Genomic DNA, 23,128 nt, shown 5'->3' on the forward strand with positions numbered 1-23,128 from the left:
GAGAAGAGAAGAGAAGAGAAGAGAAGAGAAGAGAAGAGAAGAGAAGAAAGGAAAAGAGAAGAGAAGAAAGGAAAAGAGAAGAAAAGAGAAGAAAGGAAAAGAGAAGAAAGGAAAAGAGAAGAAAAGAGAAGAAAAGAGAAGAAAAGAGAAGAAAAGAGAAGAAAAGAAAAGAAAAGAAAAGAAAAGAAAAGAAAAGAAAAGAAAAGAAAAGAAAAGAAAAGAAAAGAAAAGAAAAGAAAAGAAAAGAAAAGAAAAGAAAAGAAAAGAGGCATTCAATTAGAAACTACGGCCCCTTACAGAGGGCTAACATCAGAGTAACTGCCTAACATGCCTCAGGACAGACAAAACATAGAGCACATGGAAAGGTATTAGTGACAAAGTAAAAAGAAGGTACATGAGACTGAATATGCTAGGTAATATGTAAGCAAAAGTATTTCATGTTGTTTTCACAAAACACTATATTAATATGAATGGGATAACATTTGACAAGCTCAAAAGTACTTGCCTACATTTGATATTCTCATTTACTGCTCCCTGAAAGATTACCTCCACAGCACTTAATTCCTACAAAAACCTAAGAAATGGACTAGGAGTACGTTAAAAAAAACCTAATCTTTAAAGCAATAAAACCTGTTTTACAAGATTTCTCTTTTACACAAAAATCCTTTTTACTGGAAAAAACGGACATTTGAAGTATTACTTACTTGGATTTATCACATTTATCACAATTCAATCTATTTATATGGTTTCAGAATTAAATAGGTCAAGTAGTCAAAAAGAAATCCTTCATGTCTAACATGATTTAGTGATAATTCTGTCATCACTAATTTTTTGCCAATTCTTAAGTGAAAGAAAAAAAAAAGTCCTTTAATTTCAAATACTTTCTCATTATTTATCCTCTTTTCCTAATGTGAAGATGTCCTAATTTCTGGTTAAGCATAAAAGCATATGAAATGGGTAACTTTTTTAAAAAATAAATAAATAAATATGGTAAATGTGTAACTACTGTAGAGAATCCCGAGGTTATATATTTAGTATAAACACAGGATCAATTAATATACATAAATATTCAGTTTCTAGCAGTGGTCTTTCTATATGCATGAGAAGGAAATAATATATATATGGACACAACAAAATATAATAAACTTTGTTCACTTTTACTGTATTTATATTTCCATAGGTGGGAAAGAAAGCAGCAGAAATCCAGTTTATTATCTGCTTTTACCTAGAATCATCTCTATATCTTATTAAGGTGCAGGAAATGAGAAAAGGAGTATCAGAAAAAGCAAGCTATAGATGAAACAGAAACCAAGTTTATAGCCCTCCTTTGCTTCAAATAGTTTCAGACTTGATTAGTTTTATATTACAGATAAGAAGAACTTAAGAAAAAAGCATTATTCCATTTTATTAGTATCAGATTCCAACGGGGAATAAAGCCTTCGTGACTTAATATCACAGTCTATCAGCTGACAGAATCTATCACAGTGATCATCCATATTACTGAAAGGTCCTGATGCCATTTGCTGTTCTGAGAACTGCATGCCCTATACAGCTCTGATGCTTTTGTGGTCTCTGCTTCACTTCTCACTTCTGCCTTGCCATCACAAGTACAATTAATCAGCTAATCTTTGAGATGTCAAAATACATTCAGTCCTTCAGGCTATTTCCTCTCTTCAAGAAAAGCATTCTGTTCAGTAATCAGACAAACGTATTTGCCAATGCAAATGCAGCTTACACAAATTCTCTTTTCATTTGCAACACTGCTGTTTTCAAAAACACTTATCAGTACTGTTGAATTACTCATGCCCTTCAATAACAATCGACCTTTTGTTCTAAGCTACTCTTATTTTTAGTATAATAGCTAGCAAAAATTTGTTAGAAACAGCCGAACGAGATCTGCAACAGGCTAATAAAACATTTGTCTTGGATTTAAATTATCAGAATTAAAATTTCTACAAATGCACTTAATTTAAAAAGCAGATAAAAGTATGACAAAGGTATTGCTAAGTTGACCTCTGCTGGCTGCCAGACTCTCACCTGGCCAGTCTCTCACTCTCATCCCTCAACATGGCAAAACGTAAGATGGAAAAGCTCACAGGCTGAGATAAAGGCAGGAAGGTCATTTACCAATTACTGACACGGGCAAAAGAGATTTGAGTTGGGGAAAATTAATTTGATTTATTGCCAGTTAAAAATAGAATAAGATGGTTAGAAACACAGACCAAAAAAAAAAAAAAAAACCAACCCACCCTAAAACACTCAGCATTCATTCCAGCTCTTCCACATCATCACACCTTGAACACTGAAGGGTGATACGGAACAGGGACTGTGGTCTGTACCCAACACACTTGGTAACTCCTTTCTCACACTTTTTGCCTGTTACAGTTTGAGTTTCCTTCTAAAAGACTAAGTCCTACATAAACAGTTCCAAATACTGTGGCCCTTTTCATGGGCCACAATTCCTGCGAGCAGCTTGCACGCACATCAGGTCATCACGGACCACAGCTTACTTCAGGACTCACCTACATGCACCAGTGTGAATGTTTCCTCCACCATGGTTTTCTTTATGGGCTGCTGGGAAATTTGGTTACAACAAACCCAGGCAACGCTACAGGCTAGGGGGAGTGGCTGGAAAATTGTGCAGAAGAAACAGATCTGGGGGTGTTGGTGGTTGCTCAGCTGAACATAAGCCAGCAGTGTGACCAGGTGGCCAAAAAGGCATCCTGGCCTGCATCCGAAAAAGTGTTGCCAGCAGGAACAGGGAATTGATCATCCCTTTGAACTCAATGCTGGTGAGGCTGCCACTCAAGTACTGTGTTCAGTTTTGGACCCCTCCCTGCAAGAAACACAACGAGACCCTGAAGTGTGTTCAGAGAAGGGCAACAAAGCTGGTGAGAAGTTTGGAGCACAAGGCTTATGAGGAGTGGCTGAGGGCATGCTGGGGATTATTCAGTCTGGAGAAGAGGAGGCTCAGGGGTCACCTTATCACTCTCTACTACCCAAAAGGAGGTTGTTGTGGTGTGAGTCAGCCTCTTCTCCCACGTAACTAGCAATGAGACTGGAGTGAATGGCCTTAAGTTGTGCCAGGGGGGATTCAGATTGGATGTTAGGAACTGGAACGGGCTACTCAGGGAGGTGGTAGAATCACCATCCCTGGAGGTGTTAAACATTTAGATGTTCTACTGAGGGATGTGGTTTAGTGAGAAATATTGGTGGTAGGTGGACAGTTGGACTAGATAATCTTGGAGGCCTTTCCAACCTTGGTGATTCTATCTTGGAAATTGTTTACATTTCCATGCTCTTCAACATGTTCAGTACTTAGCAAATTGAAACTGTACCCCCTTCTAAAGCTATAATGGATGATTTTTCATTTCACAGATAATAAATTTTCTTCTCCTGATTCTACTGCTCTCTGAATCCCTTTAACTCCAAGAATATCAAAAACAAGGGACAGAGATAGAGAGAGGTTTACAGGCTGGGTAAATTAGCATGCTTTTAAAGGCGGACCAGATTTGTTTATGAACTACCACATAATTCTAGCAACACAGAAAGCACAGATAATTTGGTCTTAACATTAAGATATACCTGTAGTGAGCAAGGCTCACAACAGGCTGACTTCGAGCAGCCTGTGCCAGTGCCTCACCGTGCTCTGAGTAAAACAATTCTTGGTAACATCTAACCTAGATATCCCCTCTTTTAGTTTAAAGCCATCCCCCCTTTTCATATCATTGTCAGACCTTATAAAAAGTCAGTCCCTATCCTGTTTGTAAGCTCCCTGTGAGTATTAGAAGGCCACAGTGAGGTCCCTCCAGAGGCTTCTTCAAGCTAAACAAGCCCAACTCCCTCAACCTCTCTTCATAGGAGAGGTGCTTCAGCCATCTGATCACCATCATGGTGCTCCTCTGGACCTGCCCCAACAGCTCTGCATCCTTCCTGTACTCGGAGTCCCAGGCTTGGGCACAGTATTCAGGTGGAGCTTTAGAAGGACAGAACAGAGTGGGACAATTACACTCTCCCTGCTGGCCACCTCTTTTGACACAGTCCAGGATACTCATGGCCTTCTGGGCTGCAAATGCACACTGCTGGCTCATGTCCAGCTTTTTTGTCTATCATATCTTGCTGATTTAGTGCTGATGCACTAGCATAAAGGTGAGGAACTGAATATACATTAGAATAGTGAAATAGCTTTCTTTAAAAAGGAAAATAAAACAAAGCCTTTAACAGGCTGATTTTTTTAATTATTAAGGTTTGTACAGGTAGAATAATTTTTTGATAAACTGCGTTGTGTCAAGGATCTTATTTTTTGTTTCATGCTGTTATGTATGTATAAAAATAAATTCTCCTCTACATGTTTTCGGATGCCCGCTATGTTAAAAAGTTACAAATTGTTTGGGCCAGAATACAAACCCCTAATTGTTGCTACTGATTTGTACAAGTTAAGACATCATACTAATCATCTGCTGACAACACTCTGTGCCAGTGAAGGGCAGCACATTCAGAGTTGGTGATTGCATTACAAATCCACACTACTCCAATCCTGGTTGTATTCTCTAAAGTTTGAGAAGATGAGTATCACTTGTGTGCTTGTTGTAAACACTAAATTACAGGTAGCTGATCTGGCATCCCAAAAGCTGATTTTGAAGTTGTTATAAGATTTCCTGATTGCATAAAGCAAAGACAGTAGCTCTACCTGTGCACACTTGACAGTCCAGAAGGTCAATCACCCAAATCATCCACTGCCTTCAAAAAGCCCAAACAAAAAAATTAAACCCCCAAAAAACCAGCATAACTTTCTGTTATCTCAAATGCTACCCAGCAAAAGACAATTTATTACTGTATAGTATTTTCCATTTAAACACTAACATACCAAAAACAGCTTACCAAACAACAGATCACAGGTCAAGTACACTTATTATCAGTAGTAATGGAATCCATACCTAAGCATCAGGTATTCCTAGATAACAGTAAGCCTATATACAAACATACTTAGAATGGAGAAATAGCTGACAGAAAAAAATACCAACTGCAAGGGAATACACTTTCCTAGATTCTCTTTTAACTAGTTAAATTTAACATATCTTTATTTAACTACAAGGTAAGTTAAGACAGACTCTTCAAATAAACTCTCTAGGAGAGACAGTACAATAGCTAGGGATATATATTTTTTTTTTGTAATAAGTTTATCTTCTATGCCCAGGTTCAGTGAAACATTTATGCAAAAAGTATCTGTAAATGAACTGTGGATCTATTTCGTTTCAAACATTAAAACAACACAATAAATTCTTAAACTTAATTAGCATGAAATCATTAAGAAAAAAAAATGGGGTATTTCAGATTTACCTCATTTTACAGGTACACAAGTAACAGTTCACTACTCAGCAGGCTAATAGACTGCCTGACGCATTAACAATTACCTTCATTTCTTTAAAGGCATTTTCATTTCTAAGGAAATTTAAAAATAAAAACTTTTCTGAAAAGCTTGGATTCTGAAGTATGTTTTGGAATGACCGGACCATTAGTGATTATTTAAAGCACAATATGGAAAAATATAGAAGCAGGAATCATCTCACAATCTCATCACAATACCATAAACTTTCTTTTTTCTTTTTTCTTTTTTTTTTTAACTATTTGCAGATAAAATACTAAAGACAGACTTCATGAAGGATGAAGTCCTGGGAAGTGAGACAGTTAATGGTTTGTCAGATGAAACACTTTTTCCTTATCAGAATAAGCATAACAGATGTGACTAATGACTAACAAAATACACAAGTTTAAATACGCAAAGTATGAAGGATGAAGCATGAAGAATGGAAAATAAAGGAGAAAATTATCAGGATTGTCACTGAAGCACTACTTCTAACTAACACCTGACAAGCACATCATTCTTCTTTCTTTCACAGTGACTGATCTGATTCACCTGACTATGAAAACAAAGACACTGAAAATATAACTGCTCAGAAGAGGCAGAAAACAACAGTCATGGAAGAATTACAGCAGGCACTCAGTCTCCGAGAAAAAGTATTTGCAGTCCTTTGAAACAGCAATCCAACATGAAATGCCTGCATCTACTTCATTAGATGATTCTACTCTGCTCTTTTATCCTGTATAGTATATATATATATTATCCCTGTTAATTTAAATTACGTGCACACATCCACATGTTATGGATTAATTCTTAAGGAAAAAATGCTTTACCGTTAAACACAAGCACAAGATCTATTACTGTAAAAGCAGGGTAGTGATTGGCAAACCAACTCTGAAACCATTAAAAAACAACAGCAATTTTGAGAAATGTATACATTAGAGTGGCTGGTAAGTAAAATAATTCTTAAAATGTTTTGAAGCAAGAATCAATTAAATGCAGGCTAAAAAGCAACAAAAGAGACCCAGTGGGAAGAGGTGGGTTGAGTGCAAAAGTTAATGAAAGAAAGTTGATTAGTTTTCACAGAAAACAGTATATGCAAAAAGCAACAAACAAGGTCCAGTACAAGTTAGTACCCCTTCCTCAATTAACATAATAAGGTTATGTATTTTTAGTGTGTTTTAATAAGCTAGGATAAAACAAAGCCTGCTGTTGGGCTCCTGAAGAAAAGGAATAGCAACTACATCAGTAACTCTTAGCCTGATGTTTTCTATCCTCTGAATCTCCTACAATTCTCACTAAACATAAAGAAAGGCTGACTAGATATACAAAAATAAACAAAAACAAGAAAATAAGTACTTCATAGTCCTTGAAGTTTTGATCTTCATAAAGTTTTCTTTTTAAACTTTTCAATGTTTGGAAGATCAAAGAAGAAAAAATATCATTGGTACAAAAGCTAAAAAAAAATAAATTAACAAATGCTTTAACTATATTTCCTTGGAAAATCTAAGAACTAGATTACATTACTAGGATTACTAGGTAACAAAAAACAATGCTTTTTGCATTTCTTCTTTTCTGGAGACCATTTAACTTCCATTTCAATTCTCAAAAAAAGTTTAGGAACTAAAAATACACTGTACTTCAGAACAGCATATCTATCCTATTTCTACGTATGGAACTATAGAACTCTCTGAACAGTATTTGAAGATGTAAATTTCAAAATATAAGTTTCAAAGCAATGAGATCTCTTTGTGGGAGCAAAAAAAATCATTTTAAATTCAGTCCTCCCCTTTCCATTTTTTCAATATTTTTAAACATAAATTCAATTTCACTACTTCCCTTAAAATTTGTATTATTAGTGATATTTTGGATTAAAACAGGAAAGCTTGATGAAGCAGCCTCTTTTTACACTTAAGCTACATAGTAACTGTGTTCTAAATTAATACTTAGCATATATTAATAATTGCAGTAAAATTTCCACTGCTAAAAAATTTCAACTTTATAAGTATTTTCCACCTACATTTCTTAATATTGCCTGAAATTACTATTTTTTTTCTTCTTTTCTGATCTAAGTATAGTTTTAGTAATGAGGTGAGATTTTATGAAATATTGCAAGCTAGGAGAGCTATAGAAAATAGCACTTTTCCATTCTGCATTCATATAGTTCATAGATCTTTGTCAGGTAGATAGGCACCACTAAGAATCACAAGCTGGAAACCAGATATAGTGTTGTTCAAAGTTTATACAGAAATGCATAGCTGTACAATTAAATGGGAGAACCCCAAAAGTTTGATGAGCATAGTGCTTAAAATATTTCAACTGCAACAGTGTTTTAATTGTTCTGAATCGTTCTCTGCTGTCACATTTTAGAACATAATCAATATAATTTGACTCAGTAGTAACACTTCAGCAGCTTCACTAATTACAACAATATAAAAAAAGAAGACTGGTGTACCTATGAATAGTGCAGAAATACAAAGAACAATATTTTGAAATATTAAGCATACCTGTGTTCGCAGAATTTCACCTTTTGACAGCTGCATATCACCAGTCAGCTCTTTCACAGTAATACCCAGTGGTTCAAGACGTTTGCTGAAGTAATTTGTCATTTCAGCTGCCAAAGCCTTCATAGGAGCAACATAGACGATCTGCAACCAAAAGGACACTAGCTTGATAAATGAGCAAACCCCAGAGTGTTGTTTGTTTCATGGCAACTATTACAAATCACAACTTATTGAGAAATATGATTCTGGGCACTTACAGTGAAAAATCTTAATAGCGATATATGAAAAGTAGTTATCTTTGCTGGAGGAGTGTGCAGCTGTTTAAAGGACAATGGATTTTGTTTATACAGCCTCATCACTTTCAAAATTGGTTCTGCATCAAAGCTAAATGGATTTTCATAGCTTTTCACTCGCATAATAAGATTTTTAGAACAGAAACAAGAAGTGCTTTATCAGTAATGAAGTAAATTAAAATTAGCCTTATCTTCCAGCTGGAAAAGAAAAATATACTTGAAAATTCCCGATTTCATATTCCTTGTAAAAATATAATGGGTTTTACCTTACAAGTTATAAAGCTGTTACTTGGTTCATTAAATTCTTACCTTGAACTCATCCTTTTTGATAACACCATGCTGAACATGCTGGCGAATTTCATGAAGAATTGTCAGCATGGCAATGTTAGTCTTCCCAGCTCCAGTGGGTGCACAGATTAGCATGTTCTCATTTGTGTTGTAGGCAGTCTCAAAAACTATAGATTGGATTCGGTTCAGTCTTTTCATGCCTTTAAAAGCAAGTTGGCCAATCTGTTAAAAACAAAGAACACACACATCTTCAATTTTTCACGTAAGTGTGTAGAAATCATAAGAAACAATGCATGGTAACAAAACTGGGGATAACTGCCTAGATATATTTAGTATTATTCTGTATTTTTTATTCTGATGTTACCACCTCTATTTATCAAATTTTGTATCTATAAGGAAAACAAAACATCTCTTAAAATTAATCAAACTCTTTAGCTATGTGCTATTTAAGTATTTCACTTGTTCTTCATAAAACTCTGGGACCAAAACTAATATACAGTAAAATAATTATTAATCATGCATCAGTAAAACAGCAAAAGTCAGAGCAGTAGAATACATATCTTTAAATCTAAGGTAGTAAACTATGATCACTTGAATGAAAGAATACCCTGCAATACATAAGAACCTGCTGAAGAAACAGATGGTCCTTAAAATTATTTATGATTAATTTTGTTAAATTAAGTGAAATTACACATCCACACAGAAAATTCACTAACAACCTTCTCTTTGATTCTGAGGAAATACACATCTTACATTTTTTAGCTGTTTAGATCTCCAGAAAGAACATAAAAATTTGTATGCGCAGTCCCAAATAAACTTGGGATGTTTAAAAAAAATTAAACTTTACTTAGTAGGTGATTATAGTTCTGACAGTCTGTTGTATGTTTAAATCTCACAAAAGGCAAATTCCATTATAAAAAAAAAAAAAGTAGTATTTGCTTTCATAGTCTGAAGGAAGAAAAAAAAAAATTGCCAAGAAAGAACTGCTGTAGACAGGTACAATCCTGCATTTCAACAACATATTACTTTTGCAACAGAAAAAAAAAAAAAAAAAAGGATCCTCAAGATATTAATTTGCTAATAAACCCTGCACCTTTTCAGTTACTTTTCATCATCATAGAATGGCTCATGGACCTCAAACATTATGAAGCTCCAGCCCCCCTCCGCCTCAGGCAGGGCTGCCAACCTCCACATTTAACACTAGACCAGATTGCCCAGACCAGTTATGTTAAGTTTTTCATCCACCAGGACCCTTAGGTCCTCTTCTGCAGGGCTACTCTCAAAGATTGCTCCTTCCAATCTATAAATATGTTTGGGATTCCTCCGGTCCAAGTACTAAACCTTGCACACAGCTCACTGTAGCCCGTGGCTTCCTCACAGGGGAGGGAAGCAGAGGGGCAGCACTGAGCTCTGCTCTCTTGTGACAGCCACAGGACCTGAGGGAACAGCATGGAGTTGCATGAGTAGATGGCCAGAGATGGCCAGTAGATGGTCAGCAAAGATTAGCAAAAGGTTCTTCAACAAGAGGTTAGTAGGGTAGTGCCAGCAGTTGGACTTGATGATCCTTGTGGGTCTCTTCCAGCTCAGGATACTCATTATGATTTCCATTCTTTGACAGACTTTGTTACCTTCACTGCTTCCATTAGTAATCCCAAAAAGATGCTACTAATACTTTTGCTAACTATTATTTTAATTGTATGAAACTGAAAAGCACAAAATCACTGTAATCATAGTCCTGAAGCCAGCTTATGAAGATCTCCTTCTATTATTACAGCCTCTTCAGCTAACGCACAGACATTTCCTACGTTAAGTAGTATTCTTTCAAATATAATTTATAGAAAGAAGCAAATTACCTGAACAAGACTCAATTTCTTGTTACCTCAAGTAATGCAAGCTTAGCAATGAGATCTTCATTGGCTATTCAAATTAACTATTTTATTTAATTGTACAACAAAAATAAATTAAGTTTATCATTTTGTTGCAACTTCTTAATATTAGATTTGTGGGAGACTGAGATGCAAATTCCAAATTTAATACACCATTTTCAAAATACATGACAGAGTTTTGCTCTTAAATCGAGAAGAATTATGAATTTTATAGCCTCCCAATTACAGCTTTACTTCAGAGGACTTCATGTCAGTGAATGTTCTTCATTAATATGTAAAAGTTGATGAGGATGCTAGGCAACTACATTTTCTTTTTAATTGACATTCTTCTCAGTTTAGCAGTACCTTTGTTTTTGCAAAGCAATCAAGTTGAAAACTTGCACACCACTGAAAAAATAAGTTCCATTCAAATCAAGCTTCGTGGTTGTATTTGTAGGATTGGGATATCTGAGCATTTCTGAAATTTATTAAAATAACTACACTATAAAGTGGTTTTGGTGAAGAAAAAAAATACATATGCAACACCAGTATTTCCTCAACTTTTCATTAAGTTAGTTCTATAAGTAGATGAATTCCAGCATTACAATATAGTCTTTTCTATATGTATTCTTTACAGTTTATTTTGTTTATAAGACTTATAAACTTATTTGCTTTTCATCAGGTTTTGTATACACAATGTTTAGTTGTGTATTATCCTCAAAATTCCTTTCATCTTCATGAAGTAGATCATTATAAAGTGCTAATGGACTTCCTGGAGATCTGCTGCTTACATTAGTGCTATCATGGTTCAGTTGAATATTTTTATGGCCTCTTTAGTCATTTTAGGTTTGTAACTTGCCTGTTACTTCATTTTGAGATTTCTTTGCAGGGCTTTGAAAAGGGTTGTATTCTTCCCCTTCTATTCCACCTAATTGGTTTTAAAAACTATTTATAAATACTTTGCAGTGTTTATAATAAATGATACACAGAGGGAAACTCAAAACACAACCAGTGATTATGCTAAATTACGAAAAAACTACGTTGCACAAAACCTGTATTATTTAAAGAAGCAGCTTTCTAACTGAAGCAGAAGTATAACTGTCTAAACTCAGGAGTAAGTACCTTCAGAAAAGATCTTTTCACAATACCATAATTAATTCCTTAATTGTGATTTCTTAATACCCTTAAATAAAGTACGTCAAGATGTTTTCTTAAAACTGCTGCTTGTAGGAATATACAGGTTCAACTTCTGTTAATCTCTAGGGGGGAAACGTAAGAAATCTTCCTCTTCATTAGGGAGAAATTAAACATACAGTCTCGTCCTGTAACAGTAGGGTATGCAGTGTCTGATCAAGGGGAAACTGTTTTAAACTGAAAGAAAATAGATTTAGACTACGTATCAGGAAGAAGTTCTTTACTGTGAGGGTGGTGAGACACTAGAACATGTTGCCTAGTGAGGTTGTGAATGCTCCTTCCCTGAAAATATTCAAGGTCAGGCTGGATGGGGCTTTGAGCAACCTGGTCTAGAGGGAGGTGTCCCTGCCTGTAGCAGGGCAGTTGGAACTAGATGATTTTAAAGGTCCCTTCCAATCCAAACCATTCTATGATTTCTAAGCAGTAAATTGGCTAACACCAGTAGCATAAATAAATGTTAATGAGGACAAAAACACGTCTCAAAAGCAGGCATGGCTACTGCAACTAGCTTAGCCTGGAAAATCTAGTAGAAATGGATAGTACTGATAGAAAACTGCAGTTTGCTTTTGGCACAAACATGGAAAATGGTGATCATAAAGCAGAGACAAATCAGATGAAAGGGATCTACTTTGAAGCAGGCCATGCCCCCTGGATACTATGAATGATACAGGTCAAAATTAAGACACAAAATGTTTTAAAGGGCTGTGTCTGATTATTTCCATTCAGCAAGTCTCTGAATTTAGGATCATGGGAAATTAGGACACTGAAAACCACACAGTTGTGAAAACTGAAAAGCTGATGAAATAAAATATTTCTTGCACTGCAAGCAGCACTACAGATTTAACAAAACTATCACACATACCTTGGAAGCATACATGCTGCAGGATATAACTGTTCTACACTTTTTGTTAAATTTATTTTCCTGTTACAGTAGCTATCAGTATGCAAAACAATCTTTCCTGATGTAGGCAAATTACTGATACAAAACTTGAGAAAGAATTATGTCTTCCTGCTTGGCTTAAAGATACGTTTGATAACAAGTAAGCAAAAACATGTCCACCTAAGGAATAAGCATGGCAGGGAAGTAGTCTCATGCTTAACCGTCCAGGATTTGGGATTATTCTTATCAGAGATAAGAGTTATGCTATAATATTTATAAGACAATCAGAATTAGCATATGCTCTTCCCTCATCTTTGAAAGTTCTCACTTTGAAGTTAACATTTCATACAAGTAAAAATTAAATTTGGTCTTGAGTGCAATTTTAAACAGAATTTCAAACGCTATTCTTCACATTGATGACTGATTACTCCTAAAAACTAAACTGTGCCTTTAGGTATGCTACTGAAGTAAAGCAGGTTACTGCATTCCTCTTCCACACTTGTACTTGAATTTTCATTGAGAAATGGCTATATCTTAACAGTACAAAGAAGAAGCACTTCATTTACCATCCAGTCTTAGTCATCAAAATGACTAAAACCACCTTGAGTAGCTTCCATTAAAATATTTGCAGATCACTTCCTGTACTTTATACCAAAAAACTGTTTATCTTTAGTTAACACGGCAAAAATGTACCTCTCTTAAGAATGAAAAACAGCAAGTTGTTTTCTCAGTTTAAATATTTCACTTATTATTCTAATTTAGTGAAGTCAGTAAACACAATAACTGCAATGTCAGCAGGTAGGTACAACTGAATTTCAAATACTACAGTGATTAAATACAAGAAGGGAAAATAAACCCACTACCAACCAGAAAATTGGATTTCTCTGTGCTACATGCTGTTACACTGTGGTAGAACATGCCTATTTGAAATGCCTCAGGAATTTTTATTAGCAATTGGTTTTACCATATAAAATTTAAAACACAAATCACTGAATTGACAATCTGCCCAATATCACAATTGGTAAACTAAATTTTGCCTTCCATTGAAAGCAAATTTAAAAATACAGTCTTTAGGAGAGCAGGGTGACAGCATTTCATATTTTTACATATGTCTAAAGTACAAATACTTTTTAGGGTTTTTTTCCCCTTTTAAAAAATAAAGTCTACTTAATTCAATCCTATTTTATGCACCTCAAGATGTCAGTTCTAACATTTCATATTTCAGGATAATATTTCCAAATTATTTCCTTATATGTTATATTATTACTTATGTTATACATTAAGAGCAAGCTAAATTATTTCTTCCTAAAAACATCTAACAAAAACTATAAGACTACTCTAAAGGGTAATTACAGTCAAAACTAGTAATTACTTTAAACCATTGAGTAAAAATGAGAGAAGAATATTCCTGGAGGAATAAATATTGGTGTCATAATTTTTCTGCAGCTCAACTTTGTTCTCCACTTCAGTTAATTTCAAACTATTGCTAACCAAGAAGGGAGTACCTGTTTTACAATATGTAAGTTAAATGATTTTTTCCTACATTGTGCTAGAGAAGACTGTGAGCACAATCACTATTTTTTTTCTATCAGAATACAGCTATTTCATTCTCCGTAAGAAACCAGCAGCATTCCCAGAAGTCATTCTGCTTGATCTACGGTAGGAAAACAACAGGTAGATGAGGAAAACTAAATTTTTGAGGTAAAGTTACCACGCATTGGGAACTGCTATAAAAATATTTAGGAAATATGTTTAATGACATCTGATTTTAAAAAAGAAATTGTATGTATCATCCTCAGCAAATCAATTATGCTGTAATGAATCAGGAAACACACAACAGCAGTTCAATGAGGATCCAATGAGGATCTTCAACATACTTCTGTTGAACTTTTCTGCACTTTTATTTTTAAAGGTATTCTAAATCATTGGACCTTCATTGGTTGAATCTTTACACGAACTAAAGTACTGACAGGCTGACAGGTGTAACTAGGCACTTTGTTTGATTACTTTTAGCTACAGACAGATGTACCTAATTCCCACTGTGGCTCAGCAGGTGTTTCTCAGCAGCTGGAGCCCTTTACTGGTTTGCCTTTGTAAGTGTTCCCATCAGATTTTCAACAATTTCAGAGGCAGCACTACACAACATACACACACTCCGCAGCTGTGTAGAAAATGAAACAGGCTTAATGGTCTCTTCAAGTCAATTTTACCTCATGTTAATATTAAGACGTGTTTTTTATCTGCACTTGTTATTTCCATAAAGGAGACAGAAGCAACCCAAAACTCAAATAACTACAGAATATGCAACAATCAAGAAAGAGTTGCATAATAAAAACAAGATTTTTCAACACATTTTGCATAATTCATACACAGATGAGTTTAAAAAACTGAAATAAATGAAATTCTCTATATTCACTAATATAAACAATGCTCAATATTAGGCTTTACCCCATATAGCCAATGAATTATTCTTGTTATGAAAACTATACTGCCTGAGAAATGATAACCCAGATTTTACACAACTGCTTTCCATAAAGTTGCACATTACTAATACTTAAATCAAGCAGAGTATACATAAAATGAGAATCTGCTGCACTTTCAAATACAACATCACCAATGAAAGAACATTTGAAAACATTTCAAATTCTAAAGGATTGTGGTCTTGCCATACATACGTTTATCAGTGTTTATTTTTTTTTTTTAATATTTTCACTAATATCAAACCACTGCAAATAAGAACACGTTCACACATGCAAAAAGAGCACATTTATTAAATTTTCATAACATCTTTGCCATCCTTAGCATCTCTAGTACTTTAAGTGCAGCTTGTTCAGGTAACACAATAACCAAAACTCTTATGTGAGCACATAAACAGATAAGCTGACACCAAAAATACATATTGCTATAATGTACTATATAAAATACTAACAGGTAGAAACAATGAAAACTTTCATGACCTTAAAAAGAATAGAAGATTAGGAAAAATCTTCAATTAAACCTCACATAACAATGCAACTCAAAGAACAAATGATCAGATCATAACGTAAGCAGAGACAATTTTAAGGTGCTACAAAATAGGTCATACCTGAAAAGCAAAGAAAATCCCACGGGCCAAAAAACCAACCAAACAAAAGGTATTGTTTCACCTTTGTGGGAATTCATCTTAAAAATCTGTGTAGATGATCTGAAGAAGCCCATATTACCAAGGACACCTATAAGCTGTCTGATTCTAGAAGAATCAAACCAAAGCAAACATATCTGCTGTCAAGCCTATGAAAAGAGAGATCTATGACAGGTAGAGAGGGAACATTATTTCGGAATAAGAAAAAGGTTAATTGCGAGTTATTTTTTATTTAATCACGAAGACGCTGTACCAACTGAAAATGTAGATGCAAATGGATACCTGTGAATTTCTCCAGTAATACCAGTACTCTAAAATTTAAAGCATCTTTCTATTACTTCCCCATTCTCATGCCATGAAAATAAAAGCTTGAGTTAATTATACTTCTCTGTTGAATATCTTCTAATTTCTAAAAACAATAGTCTGCTTTTAAATGAAAATTATAACGTGATTCAATCAACATAATTATACCAAAAATCACACCATATGAACACACTAAAGAGTACATAATTTTAGCAAATACAGGTTTACTTACATCTGATCACTTACATAATTTCTAGCTCTGAAAATCACGAGCAACAAGACACATTCCTTCCTGTACCAAAAGAGATGAACTTGCGTATTACTTCCATAATGGTACATTGACACAGATTGTTTTAGTACGTATGGTTGGCTATCAGTGAAAGATGTTTTCTGTTCTTCATAACATCTGACAAGATGACACTTCAGTTTATGTCCATCCCCATAATTATTCACCATGTTCCCCTCTCTTTTGCATCCCACATGCATCTATACACAGCCTGCAAATCTGTTGGGTTTTTTTATTTTTTTTATTTTTTTTATTTTATTTTTTTTATATATACAAAAAAGGGAGATGTGTAGATAGGCAAATCATTTCTTTCCATTTTTTTTTTTTTTTTTAAAGTAAAACTCTGGGTAGCTGAAGGAGACAGAGGGGAAGGAGGGGAGAATACATAAGACTGTGGTGATGGCTTTGTTAAGCATCTTGTCACGATTTTATGATTTCTGGTTATCAGTATTCCACATCATAACATCATGTAATGCCCTGGGAGTTAAAGTGTTAATGCTCAAGTTCCAGGCACCTGTCCAGAAGAGAAGAAGAACTACATACCCCAAGGGGCTTTGTGGTCAGAGAGGAGATAGAACTCCTGGCAGGGTCACCTGATGCTCTCTTTGTCTGCTCTTCTTTCGTCTCCCTGCTGCTCTCCTCCCCACCGCTCACCTCAGCGTTATGGTGAGGCTTATCCACCTTTCGGACACTCTTTCTCATTGTATTTTATTTATTAGCTTCAATTCTAATTATATTATATTAGTGTGTTGTTCTTGCATTCCAATAATATATTTAGTAAATTAGTTTGTTTCTCCTCAGATTGTTGCCACTGTTTTTAATTATTTTGGGGTTTCCTGTTTCCCTTTTCCGGAGGCGCGGATCCGTGGATGCCCCACTAGTCACGGAACCAGGCTGAACCAGCCCATAAACCATCGACACATCTTCAAAAATCAACTAATAATTAATAGGAGATATGCGTATAGAATCATAGAATCACCGAGCTTAGATAAAAGACCTCCTGGAGCATCCAGTTCAACCGTCCATCTATTACCAATATTTCCCACTAAACCTCCCTCGGTACAACATTAAAGGTTTCTTGAACACCTCCTGGGATGATGACTCAACGAATTCTCTGGGCAGCCCATTTCGGTGCATGACCACTCTCTCTTGGAGAATTCTTATTTCCTAATATCCAACTTGAATCTTCCCTGTCCCAACTTGAGGCCATTCCCTCTAGTCCTATTGCTAGTTACATGGGAGAAGAGGCTGACTACCATTTCACCACAACTCGCTTCAGGTAGTTGTAGAGAGGAAACATAAACACACTAGGTGCTGTATACGTGTTGCATATGTACATACAATACATATAAAGTATTACTGCCTTTCTTCTTTTTTTTTTTTTTTTTCCAAAGTGCCTAGGATAATTTTGGACTGGGAATGAAAGCAGCATCACAGATTATGAGCAAGATGCCAGTCATGTCACACACAGTGATGCTTCAGAATAGTTTCAGTTTCTCACCCTGTGTTGACAGGTCCTCTCAACTGCAGTGTTAAAGGTATCTTTATGACAAGTCCAAAATCACAGTTCTCAAATGTTAGGAGTATGACACAATCCTTACCACAGCTTCAATATTTTTTTTTAAATAACTTGCTCATTACAAAACAATGTTCTAGAACAAAAAAAAAAAAAAAAAACACCTTTAATTTCAGGAGATAAATATATTGAAAGAACCATTATATAGTGAAATCAGTTTATGAGACAAAATCATCCGTCCATTAAGTATGTCTTAATTACAAATTTATTCACTGATTATATATCTACTTCTTCTGCAATGCTTCATTTTAGTGATAGTTTCTCCAACTTTGGATTACAAGCAAGTACTGAGACCAGAATTCCATTTTACAGGTTGTGTGCCACAGCAACAGATCTCTTTGATGATGAAGTAATTATTTATTTATAATAAGAAACAGGATTTTCCTAAGCAAAAGATAATAATTTTATGCAATACAGATCACAAACTATTGGTTTGTTATTGCACATTTAATCCCTTTAGAACACTCACTCATGATTGTCACTGCACATTTAACACTCACTCATGAGTGAGAAGACACCCCAATTCCAAAAGTAATACCTCCTGTTTTATTATGTTGACCCATGACATCAGAGATGGAGTTGGTGGTATGGCAGTAGAGGCTTGCCAATATTCTATTACATTTTGTTGCTATGTGACAGATGGCAGCAGGGGGCAGTCTGAAAAAATGGCATATGATATGGAAGTGCATATGAAACAAAGGTGTGGAACTGAATTCCTTCACGCAAAAAAAAAGCTGCAATCATTAACATTAATCGATGCTTGATGAACATTTAATGGAGACCAGAGAGTCGATTTGTGCACAGTGAGGTGATGGGTGGTGTGTTTCAGTCACCACCATCGGTTCAGATTTCTACAAGCATAGCTAGCAGTAGTGACTGTTCAAAAATAGTGTTTTGTAGCTGAGAATTTCCTCCATCAAATAGTTTTATTGTGTTATTAACAGCTTTTTTAAACATTGCATAAAGATTTTTATTTTTTTTATTTTTAAGTTGGGAATAACATTTGTAGAACTTGAAGGCTTTCTTTGAAGCAATTTCCTATTATGCTTTCATCAGATAAATGACAAAATTTCAATAATATTAGAAATATTTTTTAAACTAATCATTCCAAAGGTCAATTGCTATTTGGATAATATGCAAATGAAATATACACTGAGATCAACTGTAGAATAAATGTTCAAATATTCAGGATGTGAAAAATGTAATTTATGCAACAGCATCTACACTTTGATTCAGTGGCTGTGTTTGTACAATTCAAAAAGCAAGCAAACATTATAGGAGAAAAAGGGAATATTGATTTTGTAATAATTCCTTCATATAACGTAGAGGGGAAAAAAATCTTACATGTTAGTAGAAGGAAATGGCTATGGCATGAAACAAAGAAATAAATCCTGAAACCCACTTTAGGTAAAAACCTGAAGTCATTTTTCACCAAAAGCAATTTGTTAGGTAAAATCTGTTTTCACAGTCTTGAAGAAGAACTTTCCCTGACCTGAGTTTATGACTTCAGAAGTACATTTATTTGGCAAAAAGTCTGGTGCAAAACCACCTTTATTGTAAGTACAAAACTATATTTCAGTAATAGTCAAGCTGCATGTCAAGCAGCCAAAGGCTCATACATTTAAGCTTGCACTTGCTCTGTTTTTTCACATTCTTGTTACTGAAACAACCTAGCTAACATGCCCCTTTTGTAAGCAGCAATACAGTAATTCTTCAGACCAAACGTGACCAACTAGCTAGTTACAAGCCACTTGTGCTTGTACTGTGGTGAAAACACAGCTCTCCAAATACCAGTAAATGCCAATAATAATAATTATCTGCAAATTGAGTTGGAGATGGGATTTGCTGCCTTGGAGTAAAGCAAGTATGCTTTCCTTCTCTGTGCAACTCCTCCTGTGGGATGCAGGCACCTCACTTCCACTGACAACATAAGAGATGCTCCTGAGCAGCAGCACAGCATCTTCCACTCAACAGGCATAGGAAAGAAAGAAAATGAGATGACACCTATGGAATTAGACTATGGCAGGAGGAAGGGCAGTACAAACTGAAGCACAGAGTGGTAGGGGTATTAAAACTGCTGCTAATGTCAGCAGTTTATGACAGATGGTACATTGTGCTTTTATAGACAATAAATCGTGAAAGGTTGGCCATCTCATCTCACATTTGCAATCACTACATTATGAGATTAAGCATCAGCAAGAATTTGGATTTTGCCAGTTTAAATCATGAGCTTTACCTTACTATCCCTATCATAGCCAATCTATCCATAAGGATTCAGATAATGCTCTACTGAACCTAAATATAATATTTTAATGAAAATACATTATTTATTCTGGAGTGGAGCTCAAGGTGTGTTCTGATTACACTGCCAAGGTACAAATAAGAGCTTCCAACTGAGGCTCGCTTTAGTTTGAGATACTTTTTCCCCCTTCAGTGTTGATTCTGTTTTGCCATTTTGCCTCACATTTGTGCCAAAAAAACAAATCTACAGTTTTGTTAACATGATTTGTTAAAATTATTATTTAAGGAATATATTTATGTTCTCAGCCAATGTTTATGTCAACCAAAGTAACAGAAATACAAATAATTTAAATCAATACTTAAGATATTTTAAATGAAGATTACTGCATGATCCAGAGGTTTAGCTTTTGCTTAAAAGGTCAAAATATAAATGAACTCCTTATCATGATCTCAGATCTATACTTAAGAACTTTGAAGATTGAATTTAAACAGAACATTTACCTATGTAAATATTACATAGTCAAAGACTACACCTTAACATCTGTGACCAAAACCACAATTGAAGAGAAATACACATATAATATTTAAAATCACTCCTATGCAAATGAAAATATAAGAACTAAAAAGTAAAGCTCCTACGAGACTAAATTCTTGCATAAATAAACACTTCACAGCCAGATTTAGTTCTTTTCAATCCTCTGGGAAAATAGATTCAATAAATGCAGTTCAGGTTTTTAACCTTAAATTTGTGCAGTTAGCACTTGAAATTTTCAAACCAAAAAGTAGGCTCCTTTATAATACCACTGTGCTGAGTGCTATAATCTGTGATTGTAGGCTTATGTTGGACTTGATGAGCCTATAGGTCTTTTCTAGCCTAAATGATTCTATGATTCCCTCCTCTAAAAAAGAATACACACCAGCAGTCAAAAAAAAAAAAACTTGCCATAAATCAAATCTAAGAAGCATCATCACTCTGCTGAAATATGCCTATGTTTAAATGTGTAAGTATCACACATACAAAATTCTTTGCTGCTGACAGCTTGTTAGATATCTAGTAAGTAGGAGTCATGGATATAAAGATTGTTTCTATTTCAGAATTTCACTTTAAAACTGAAAAGTATACCTCTTGATGATACAAAGCCTAAAAGGTCACGAAAGATTTATAAAATCTGCATAATTGATGCATTCCATAACACTACATATGTATGTATCAGTAAACTATTTCTTTTAGATATTTTATCTTCTATCAGATCTATATTTTTCTGGCATGTTACTGTGTCTCAAAATATTGGTACTTCTAGCAAAACTTTATAGGTTAATAGGTAATATTTGGACCTGTGGTTAAAGGAGAGACATTTCATTGCAAAAAACTGTCATGTTGAAAATTGTCATATGAAATGTCATATTTTACAACTGCTGTGGCTCAACTTTTCTATCTGGTTAAGCTGTCAGTCACTTCATAACATGGCAGTAGGTACTGTCACCCAAGCACGAAATAATAGATTCTGATTTTAAAATTAAACTGTCCTCTGTTTTCAAAGAGTTAAATCAGGGTAAGACAATCCTTACTAAAACCTCAATAAAATGCTCTGGGTAACTGAAGTAGATTTATATTCTCATTTCCTGTTTTCCTACAGGGAAAAGCATTTTTTCATGCTGTATGCCACTGAAGAACTAAGAAACAAAGATTTCTTCACATGCACGTATGGCTTGCTCTTGGTGTCCCCACTGAAATCAGGAGCAGACATTCCATTCTTTTACTGATTTGATACACACAATGAAAAGCAAGCAAGTACATGTGACAGAATACTGCTGGTTCTAGACTGTGAATACTAAGCCACATTTATTGCTGTTTTTCTTTTTTTATTAATTTTTTTTTAAATTAATAATGCAGCCTTTTTCCTACTCCAGAGCAGTATTCTGGAAGGTTTTGCACCCTGTACAGTACACAGTACATTATTATGCACCAGCATCATGCTATAAGACTAATCTGCACAACAGAGAAGAGCAGTCACTAGCCAGTCTTCAGAAGTCAACAGAAAGAAGAGAAAGAAGCCCAGACTCACTTTATTTTTTAAGGAGCATTTTAGTGATTCAAGTCACAGCTCTAAACCACAGATAACTGAATAGGTAATGACAAAGGAACTGAGAACTGCAGCTCACAAAGTAGTAGTTTAAAGAAGGCATTTCCGTGATCAGATTCGTCATGAACTAAGCAACATCCACCAACAAATATTCTCAAAATTAGTGGTGAAATTTAATGGCTACATTTGCACATTAAAAACCACATTATTAAGTGGTAATGTTTTCTCCTAAATTGTTTTAATAGCAAAATAAAAATTAATTTTGTGTCTCTTGGCTGCTTTACTCACCTCATCAAAGTCTTTAATGTAAACAATTTTCTCTTCAATGCCAATAGGCATTGGTTCACTATGGGGGATCTTCACCTCTTCATACATTTTGTTGTTTTCTCTCTGAACTGATTCTGGTAAGAACACCTAAAACAGTATTACAAGAAAATTAATTGAAAATATGAAAACAGGAAATTTAATTACTTTTAGGCCATTTCAAACAATGTTTCATTACTTTCCTTCTTAAAAAAGGAATCCCAAATAAAAGCAATTCTCTTTGATTCATTTTATAGATAGCATAGAACTTCTTAAATGGAAAATAATCAGTTTTACTTCTCATAAAATGGTTTCAAAAGGATTAAAAAAAAAGAAAAATAAAAGATAACTCCACTTTATTACATTTCAAGAATTGAAATTTCATAAAGTCAATTCAATGGTTCACAAAATCTAGAAGGAGAAAAACAGTATTTTAATGACTTAAGTGACTCTACAAATAAAAATAATCTGTACTATAAATATGAATGAATTTATTTCTTTTAGGGTCAAAATAAAAACAAAATATGTGAGTACTGAAAATACTACGTGAAGAAGCACAGCTTGATGCATAGGATTCCCATTAGTAGGGGAATCTACCAGAGAACAAAGGGAAACTTGCTGCACTTTGCTCATGGGGATAGTTGTATTGCTGTAGAAGGGCCATGCATCAAACACATACCTTTGCACCTCCAATGAATGCTGATGTTTTCATAGCTTCAGCTCGGGAATCATAAACATGTGGATAATGAATTCTTTCAACGTCCACCTCTCTCTGTCTACCTAGGATAGGCATACTTCGAGCATTCAAAAGTGCTAGTTCCCTGTAAA

General features: G+C 34.8%; 1 protein-coding gene across 3 annotated transcripts in view; it reads right to left on the reverse strand.

Annotated features, from left to right (window-relative positions):
- Positions 1–23,128, reverse strand: part of ASCC3 (activating signal cointegrator 1 complex subunit 3) — a 256,841-nt gene that overhangs the window by 185,932 nt on the left and 47,781 nt on the right. For all 3 annotated transcript variants that reach the window (XM_042812582.1, XM_042812567.1, XM_042812576.1), the window contains exons 7-10: positions 22,980–23,121; positions 22,286–22,411; positions 8,469–8,669; positions 7,870–8,010 (exon numbers count right to left, since the gene is read on the reverse strand). In XM_042812582.1, the coding sequence (XP_042668516.1) occupies positions 7,870–8,010; positions 8,469–8,669; positions 22,286–22,411; positions 22,980–23,121 (610 nt within the window). The remainder of the gene's footprint in view (positions 1–7,869; positions 8,011–8,468; positions 8,670–22,285; positions 22,412–22,979; positions 23,122–23,128) is intronic.

The sequence above is a fragment of the Centrocercus urophasianus genome, unplaced genomic scaffold (genome assembly GCF_019232065.1).
Source record: "Centrocercus urophasianus isolate 14NV4802_14NV808 unplaced genomic scaffold, USGS_Curo_1.0 seq_10, whole genome shotgun sequence".
NCBI lineage: Eukaryota > Metazoa > Chordata > Aves > Galliformes > Phasianidae > Centrocercus > Centrocercus urophasianus.